The 8961-nt window shown below is 54.4% G+C and overlaps 1 protein-coding gene across 1 annotated transcript in view; it reads right to left on the bottom strand.

The window, feature by feature from the left end:
• Positions 1-8917, bottom strand: part of BCOR (BCL6 corepressor) — a 31563-nt gene extending 22646 nt beyond the window's left edge. The window contains 8 exon segments of the mRNA XM_019621495.2: positions 913-1096; positions 1521-1574; positions 2270-3870; positions 3873-4778; positions 4781-5081; positions 5841-5919; positions 6599-6730; positions 8715-8917. Of these exon segments, the coding sequence (XP_019477040.1) occupies positions 913-1096; positions 1521-1574; positions 2270-3870; positions 3873-4778; positions 4781-5081; positions 5841-5919; positions 6599-6684 (3211 nt within the window). The 5' untranslated portion in view covers positions 6685-6730; positions 8715-8917.
• Positions 8918-8961: the final 44 nt, after the last annotated feature.

Here is an 8961-nt window from a genome sequence, read left to right as displayed (position 1 = left end):
GGGGGGCAGGCAGCATACTGTGCATCCTTTCCTCCTGGATCCAATCAGGGGAGCGCCAGCTGGGTGCTGCCCTTCCTCCCTACAGCCACTATGCAGTGGCTACTGCCTACAGCAGTGCACTATGATGAGGGAAATTCCAACCAGCCCCGCAGCTCAGCCTTCTCCCCAACCTGATGCTGCTCCACTCGACATTCAGAACCCCCCCCCCGCTGCCTGGCCAGACCAACCCTCATTCACGCTGCTATTTCATGGCAGCATTGCCACAGTAACTTGATTTAGGTGAGTAACGGAGCAAGCACGATTGACTGGCGTGCTCTCTGCCAAAAGCATTAAACAAAGACCAGAACAATAATTCAAAGTTATTAAATTGCCCGAATAAATTTCCTACTGGCCTTACTTGCGCATCCCTACCCACAGCAGCGCACACATCCCCCAGGCTGCCCAACGCACACACTGACACAGGCACCACAATGCCCACGCTGTGCTTCCCCTTGTTTAGCGACGCTTTCAGTGCAGGTTTTTTGTTTTTGTTTTTTTTTTGGAGCAGTTAAAAACAAAGTAGCAGCAGGGGGAACCAATCCTTTCCTTAATTACTTCGTAAAAGAAAACCAATTTGGAAACTGATGGAAGCCAGATGCTTACCAACAGTTCCCAAAATAAGAAGCGATTTTGCCCGCATAACGCAAAAAAGCCAACACCAGCTATTTACTGACGCTTCCCCGTCTCCAGGGCTCCATCCCCAGCACCACACACCCCCAGGACCAGGCATAGCCACGAGATCTGCACAACTTCCACGCGTCCTATGCCAACCAGCGACGCGGCAAGACAGAGATCACCCCACGCCAGTTCTGTCCGAGCTGCTGCGGCACAGACACACAGACACATTTCCAAAAGCCATCGAAACACGCTTACATCTGTCATTGTCATTTTGGTCAGCAATGGCATCTTCCAGAGTGACAGGCTTTGGCTTCTTTTCACCGCTTCCTTTCAAGTTTTCCCAGTCTGCCTGGCTGAATCTGCAGACCTCTGAGTCTTTGGTAGCTGTTTGGCCTTCTCTCTCTTTCATCTCCAACTCTGAGAAGCGCATCATTGCACGCTAGAAAGAGAATTGATATGAAAAAAAAAGTCTTGCGATAAAAGCGCCTTCATTTACCTTACCTTCTATGAAAGTATTTCCAAAGAAAAAGCTGAGCCAGACAGTTAGCGTTAGAGTTTTAAGCACCTGACTTGTCAAACAGTGTTCTAGCATCGATATGCAAACAGCCACACAATTCTTTCTTAGATAAGCGTATATATATGCATATATATATAGATATAAATGTATACTGTATATAAAACAAAAACATTCCAATTTGGAGATAAAAGGAGACAAAAACAAAAAGAAATTAAAAAAAACAACACAAAACTGTACAATGAATAAAGACGACCATGGCCCACAAACTTCCCTTTGTGTATTTGGAAATGAAATTTAACTCAAAGGTTTATGTAAGAGTCTAGTAATAAAAATTTGAAGAACTGACCTCACAGTAAGCAGCAGGTAGACATAAAATACTGTCCTCTTGTAATCCTTCCATCTATGTAATTAAAATGGGCACTCAATGGATCATTTAGATAATTTCATCCATTTTTATAAGCATCAACCACTTCTTTTCTTAACAATGCAAAACAATTTGGCTTAACTCATCTGTTCATTAAAAGTAAAATACCTTAAGGCTATTCCTACACAGCATCTCTCTGCCATCCCTCAGCATCAGCCTCGGCGCTGCCCCTACTCCTGACTACTCGCTCGCCTGGTGGAACCGTAGCGCAAGCCCCACTCCTCCATGGCCGCTCTCCTCCGCACCGCACGGCACGCCTGGCATACTAATCACAACTTGGGACACACTTTGCTAGCTGGCACTGCCGGCCGAGGCAGAGATTACAGCCACCGCTAGCGCTGCCATAGCATGCACTGCATTCCTGCTCAACTCCCCTCTGCAACTGCAAACACATTTTATACATACATTAACATTTCTAGCAGATCTTATTAAGAGCCCTTTAAAACTTACTCGTGCATGCATACATGAAAGTCATACATGCTATTCTTCACACAACCTCGCTTTAATTAACAGGCTTCTCGCGCTACATAAAACCGTTCCTGACAAGCACGCCCTAGCGAAAGAATCCCTGTATTTCCCCACCTGCGCTGCTGATACCAACTGTAATACTTGACTGCGACTTACTGCAGAGAAATAATGGCAAGTGCCGCGCGTTGCACCGCAGGACTCACCTGTAGTGCCCGCTGCTCCCGGCTGAGCTGACTCGAGTCCGCGTACAGCTCGGTCGTCACACACTTGAACCGGTCACCTACATAACCAGCAGAGTTCGCGATGCGTTTTGCCAGTTTAGATGGCTTGGGTTTCAGTATTTTGCCATCAGCAGAGTCCGCGTCATCGGGTCCATCTTTGGTATATGTCTGGTTGGTTTCGAGGCTGGGCTGCGCGGTGCCCAAGCAGAACTGCTTGGTGTCGTCCTGCGCTTTGCCAAAAGTCAGCGCGGGGCCATCGGTCTCGTGGGCAGCCTCCAGGAAGGCAGGCGCAGGCTGGAGGGCCACTCTCTCTTTGCCCTGAACAGCAGATAGGTCTTCTTTCCTCAAACCAAACAATGCTGAACTTGGGGCTTGCTTAAAATTATAGCTGTCGTGCAGATCACTATTCCTTCCAAACTCAATAAAATCTCTGTGCTGAGACGCCTGCTCTACCTTGTGCTTTGTTGGGTCGTTAGCCTGACCACCACTCTCAGCAGCAAATCCAGATTTTGCTAAGCTTGCCTCACTTTTAGAGTCCTGCTCGTCCCGCAGGAGCTCTGGGAAGAGATGCTTGTCACTTTTGGAGGAGCTCTTGCCGTGGCCAGATCCCTGGTGTAACTTCACCATCTTATCACTGGACGCAACCTCATAGTGCACCTTGCCGCCTGCCTCCAGCAGCTCAGGAAGCCTGCCACGCAACGAAGGATCCTCATAGCGTGCCCGCTCGTGGGATCGCGACCTCCGCTCTCCCTTCTCCTCCTTGCCCATCTCCAGCGTCGAGTGCTGCAACAACATGGGGTGCACCATCCCCATGCCCAGTGCGTCCTGGTAGGTCATGAATTCACTGCGGCCGGCCGGGAGGCTGTATGGGAGGCCAGGCTTGGGAGCGAGGTGGCCAGGGTAGAGGCTGCCGTTGGGCAGCAGGACCGGGTGTGGGTAGACATGCCCTTTGCCGTGCAGGGACAGAGGGCTGATGGCCAAGCCCTCCGGGACAGGGTATGGGAGGTAACTCCTGGGGTAGGGCAGATGTGGGGAGCGGAACGCCTCGTTGGGTGGCAGGAAGATGGGGCTGGAGGCCAGGGCGCTCTCGGTAGCTTTGAAACCAGCTTCCTGGCCACACGGCTTGGTCACCTTATTGCTGTGCTTGGCCGAGGTGGCCAGGGGCTGCCCGACGTGCTGGATAACTGAGGCTGCACTCTCCATGCCACTCCTGGCTGCCTTGGTGCAATCTGTGTTGGCATTAGGAGCTGGTGAGGCCGAAGCTGGCCGTCCCCCTGCCGGCACAGTCCCTGACACGCTGCCCACCGCTGCCTCTGTGCCGCCCATCCTGGGGCAGGAGGAGCTCCTCTGCTGGGGAATCACCCAGTCCAGTGCCTTATTCTTCAGCGTGACACTCTTGCCGCTCTCCTCACCAGGGCCGGGCCCAGGAACAATCCAAGAGGAAGGTGCCGTGCTGATGATCTCAGGACGGTAGATGGGACAGGTCCCAGGGGAAAGGGTCTCCTTCTGGGCATCACCCCCTGGCAGCAGCGGCCCACCTCCCGCCCGGCCATGCACCAGTACCGTCGGTGGCATTTTTTCACATGCTCCACCTTCCCAGCACCTTCAGCATCAACAACTTTCGCTGATAAGTCCAGGGGCTTGTCAGCGACATCCTTGGCTGGGGCCTGCTTCTCGAGCAGCGGGGGTGAGCGGCCATCCTTCCGCTCGTGGCTGGCCTTCCTGGCATGAGGTACCACCTGTGCCGGCCCTTCAGCAGCCTCACTGGCTTTGGGCAGCTTGCCATTGGGCAGCCGGGCAGGTGGGAAGTCACCACCCACATTCAGGTAGGGCTTGGGGAGTGGGACGGAGGAGGAGGGCGACGTGGCGATGCTGGGGAAGTGTTTGTGGAACTCAGCGTAGGCATCCCCCACTTGGGCAGGCAGCGGGAGGCGAGGGGATGGCCGGGGCGAGTGCGGCAGCAGGAGCGCAGGGTCAGGCGCCAGGCCACTGGGTGCCGGTTTGGCGGCAGGGACGCGGGGCTGCTTGCTGTTCGGCAGGTGTGGGTAGGCGTGCGTCTCGACCGGCGCACCAGGGCTGACACCCATCTTCCATGACAGACCCTTGTCCGGACAATGCACCAACGGCGGGATGGCCGGGGACGCTGAGGCAGCCGAGATCCTCATGGGTGAGGCGAGCGAGGAGGGGATATGAGGGGTAACGTAGTGGGAGGGGGGCAGGTAGAGGAAGCGCTCGCCGTTGGTGCAGACGGGCGAGTAGGCCAGGTGCTGCGGTAAGCTGTAGGTCGACTGCTGAGGTAGCAACGCCTTGTACATGTTCAATGAATACTTATTTGGTGAGTCAAGAAAAGGGTAGATGGTGGGCGTCGCACCCTCCATGTAGGGGTTCACCCAGGGGAGCCGTAGGTAGCTAGCACCATTGACGCCCAGAGGGCTCTGCTTGTCGCTTGCAGCTCGGTCCAAGCCCAGTGTTTCTCCTGTCGGGACTGAGTTTTTTGTATTCCAGGGGGTGTTTTGTAGATAGCGCTGAAACCATTCGGGCCTTTTCCAGAGACAGCTGCGTTTTCTACTGCCTCGGGGGCATTAGACTTAAACTGTATCTCTGGATTTCTTTCAGGAGTAAATCCAAGACCAGCTATAGAACCTGTAGCATCCCGCGACTTTTCAGAGCCAAGTCCACACAAGCTGGAATAGACAATGCTACTAGGGACCCTGAGTCCTTCTCGCATAAGTCCAGACCTGTCCATGCTCAGAGCTGCCAGGCTGTCAATTCGATGGGCTGTACTTGCATCCACCTTCACAGAAGAAGAAACAATTAGTTGTGCATTCTGATAAAAAAGGCTACCGCACAAACTACAGATACGCTGTCATTTTGAAAAGAACCACCACCACCACAAACATCAATGAAGTTCTCTCTGTATCTCCAATTCATTGATCAGAAACTAAAGCTTGAGGATCCAGAACCCAAAAAGCCCAAACGTGCCCAGAGCCAGTGCTTGGCAGACCCCACATCCGGCCTCCAGCCCCGCCAACTCAGAATGAGGCTGGGAGCATGGAGAGCAGAGCTCAGGGGAGAGCTGGGAGGGCAGGACAGAGAACATCCTCCTTCCTCCTCCGTCTTCCTCCTCCAGGAGCTCCCCCTCCTCCGCAGCTTGACTGCAAGGCATCTGAGCACACAGAACAGAGCCAGGTCAGCCATCGCTGACAACAAGGCACTGAACTCCGCTCGCTGCTCACCACATGCTCTCAGAGGAGGAGACCGTCAGCTCTGCTGCTCAGGGACTACATGAACCGTTTGTGGTAGATGTAGCGGTGTGGTGCGTGGCATTACTCATAACGGAGCGAGAGAAGGATGAAGTCATACAGCAGCGCACACCACAAAGTCAGAACCAGGAGGCTAATGAAATAAACAAGCAAAGTCCCATTCCACTGTTCCACAGAAACAATCCCTACGTGCCCCTCCAGCAGAACGGTGTTTGAATCGCCTCTCCACATGCAACATGCGGGAACACCGGCAGGTGGGGAGGACAGATGCGATAGCAATAATTTCTTACCACACTGTGATTCAGGTGGTTTTCTTCCCTCAACTCCAGTCTGCTTTTCGGTGCATCGCCATCGTTAACTGGGATTTTCCTACTAAAAAACAGAAGCTTATTATCGGAATGCACCCCACACACTTCATTATCAGCCCAAGGTTGTATACTACAGCAGCCCCATCCCATACTGTATTTAGTTGTCTATGCACAGTGACTGCTTTAGCAAAAAAGGATTGTTTGAGAACAAGAACACACTGAGCCCACCTCAGGGCATCCTCTTGCAATGCCCACAATTGTTGTCAATGTTTACTATTTGCTCCTCCTCACTTTTTTCTTTTCCAAGAAGAAAATACACCATTTTAAACACGCCCTTTCCACGTACCACCCATAAATGCTGCAACAGAGAAAATTAAAAACACACACACTAATATCATACGGCTGTCAGCTGTTCCATGCTAAAGAAGGGGCTACACATCTGTGCCATAGCATTGCTGCAGCACTGGGACTTGTTACCACGGCAAGCACTGATAAAGAATATACCTTAGTGCCAAATTTCAAATCCCGGGGATAAAAACCGCTGACATGCAACAGAAGGAAAGTTTCATCATTACCCCAAAGAACTCCCTTCAATCAAAGCACTTAAAGGCACACAGTCGCTTCCATCAGACATCAGGGCCCGCATCACCGCCGCCCCTGGCACCCAGCTGATCCCTGTGCAGGAGGCAGCAAGCTCACGGTAAGCCCTCGGCTGCACAACTCGCAGCTTAAATATTTACCTGTCCTCATTAATTCCACACATGCGGACCCTTTCATTGCTCATCCAGCTATGAACGTTGCCATACAGGGGGGTTGCAGAAAGCATGACGTCTTCTTAAAAAAATCGCTGCTTTTCTTCACGGTTTTATATTCTATTAAAAAAGGAGGGGGGGGTGGAAGGAAGAAGAAAGTTGAGCAGATTTGTCTGGGAGGAAATGCAAACATCAGAGCGGAGCGGGCGGCCTCCCTCCGGGTCATTAATAATGAATGCCGCGTTGGTGCGGGGAGCGCGCTGCCTCCGCCAACCGCTAAGGGAGATACCCTGCAATAAAGGAGCAAATTGAGGGCATTTATAGGTCAGAGGAGATGGATCTTTTCCCCAGCGCGCGTCCAGAAAATTAAGTACCATTCTGGGCTATCGACAAAGAAAACTTTCCCCGGTACATTCAATCAGAGCATGCCGCAGTTCACACCGGCACCCAAACGCCCACCTCGGTGGGGCCGGAGCAACGGGGTCCCCGCAGTAGGCTGGGGCTGGCCACAGCAGATGAGAGGACGAGAGGCAGCCACGTCCCCACACCCGGCAGTGAAGGGAATGCCTCTCCCTCCCACCACCACCTCCACTCGCATTAAATCCTGCTTTGCTGCATGAGCGAAGTGTCAGGACAAGCTGCGTTTTATTAACAGGATTAGCACGGCACATGATTTATTCCGGTGCAAGATTTTAATTGCTCTTCGGAGGTCGAGTCGACGCTTTCGACTGCGCTTCAGCCCGCATCCCACTGCCGAATGCTGGGTTAAGAAGTAGGGGGAGCCTTAATGCACAGGATATCCCTCGGCTCTTCCTCTCTCGCAAAAATAGAAGCCCACAAGCGGGCGGCACGGTGCTCCTCGCTGCGCACAGGGCTGACCGCGGGGAGCTCAGCGCATAGCGTCTCCCACCGCACGCAGCTTCCCCAGCAAACTCATTTCCTTTGTTAGGCTCCGGGATATGCAAATGGCTTTGGCATTTAATGGGGAAGAATCCCAGATTGCACCTCAGCACAATACTTCGCACACGTGGGGAGGGATGTAAGGGCCCAAGCGGCGTTCGCTGCCCAACACTTTCCTCTCCCCTCGGAGTGGCCTTTTGTGCACAACTCTGCGTCTGGAACAAATGTATATGAATGGCACAGCGCCGTGACCCTCCTCTCTCCGGCACCATTCGCTCTCCATAATGAAGCCCACAAAAATCGCTGCGAGGAAACAAAAATCTACGGAGATTACAGACCGCGCTATCATTCAGAAGGAGTTATTTCACTGCAAAGACGGTTTCTGGACAGATTTACTGGTTTCCAGATGCGCCGCTCGTAATGTTTTCAATAGAGGCAGCAGCAGCATGGCTGGAGTGATTTAAGGCTTTCCATACGGCTGGTGGCCGCACCGCTGGGAGCCTTGCACCCCACTTGTTTTGGGGCCAGCTCTGGGCTTCCCCCGGATGTAGATGGCTGAGATACAGCACAGTGCTCGCACCGGGGCAACTAACTAAGCACAGAACTGCAGCGGGGGACAAGAGCCTCCTGAATCAGAGCCCTCTGGGGCGTAGGGTCACCAGCTGCAGCCCCATCCCCTAAAGCCACCCCAGGCACACACGTGCGCTCGGCACCCAGTGAACTCTCTGCGAACCACAAAGGGGTAGTGGCCTGCTAGTGCAACCCCTCGCGTCACTGTAGCTGCACCTCTGGTCGCACCCCTCCCTCTCCTCTCCTCCCCTCCCCGGGATGCCCGCAGCACTACGACGAGGGCAGCGCTCCTCTATTTATACCCGCCTTCCGCGGGGGCGGCCCCGTTACGAAACCCCGACGGCAGGCATCGCGGTGCGCGGCGGGGAAAGCAAGGCCGCGTCCGGCCCTTCTCCCTCCCTCCGTCCCCTTCCTCCTCCTCTCCCCGCTGAGCACCGCCCGTCCCGGAGCACCGCAGCCCCCGGAGCGCGACCGGCATTTCCTCCGGGAGGTGCCTGCCCGATAGGGCCCTCCGCGGCTAAATATAGGCGGTGATGCGCGACGGGGGGAGGGGGGAGAGCGAGACGCGTACACGCGGTTCCGCAGCGCTGCCGCCGTGTGAAACCAGCTGTGAGCGGCGCCTGCAAGCACTGACCTGCACGCAACGCCGTGCCGAGCCCAGCCGGGAGCGCCCGGCCCCGCACCGCAGGGGCAGGCGGGGGCACACCGCGCTGCTCGGGCGGCGGATTAGAGCGGGGAGCGTTCGGGTCTCCCTCGCAACGTCAACAGACTTTTGGCCCGTCGACGCCAGCAGCAGCACGAAGTTTTGTTCACGCGCTCTTGGCGTGGAAACGAGAAAAACCCGGTGCCGGGCGGCGGCAGGAGGGGGAAGGAGAATCCTC

This window comes from Meleagris gallopavo, chromosome 1, assembly GCF_000146605.3.
Source record: "Meleagris gallopavo isolate NT-WF06-2002-E0010 breed Aviagen turkey brand Nicholas breeding stock chromosome 1, Turkey_5.1, whole genome shotgun sequence".
In the NCBI taxonomy this organism is placed as follows: domain Eukaryota; kingdom Metazoa; phylum Chordata; class Aves; order Galliformes; family Phasianidae; genus Meleagris; species Meleagris gallopavo.
Note: the sequence above shows the minus strand (reverse complement) of the source record. Positions and strands in the feature narration are given on the sequence as shown.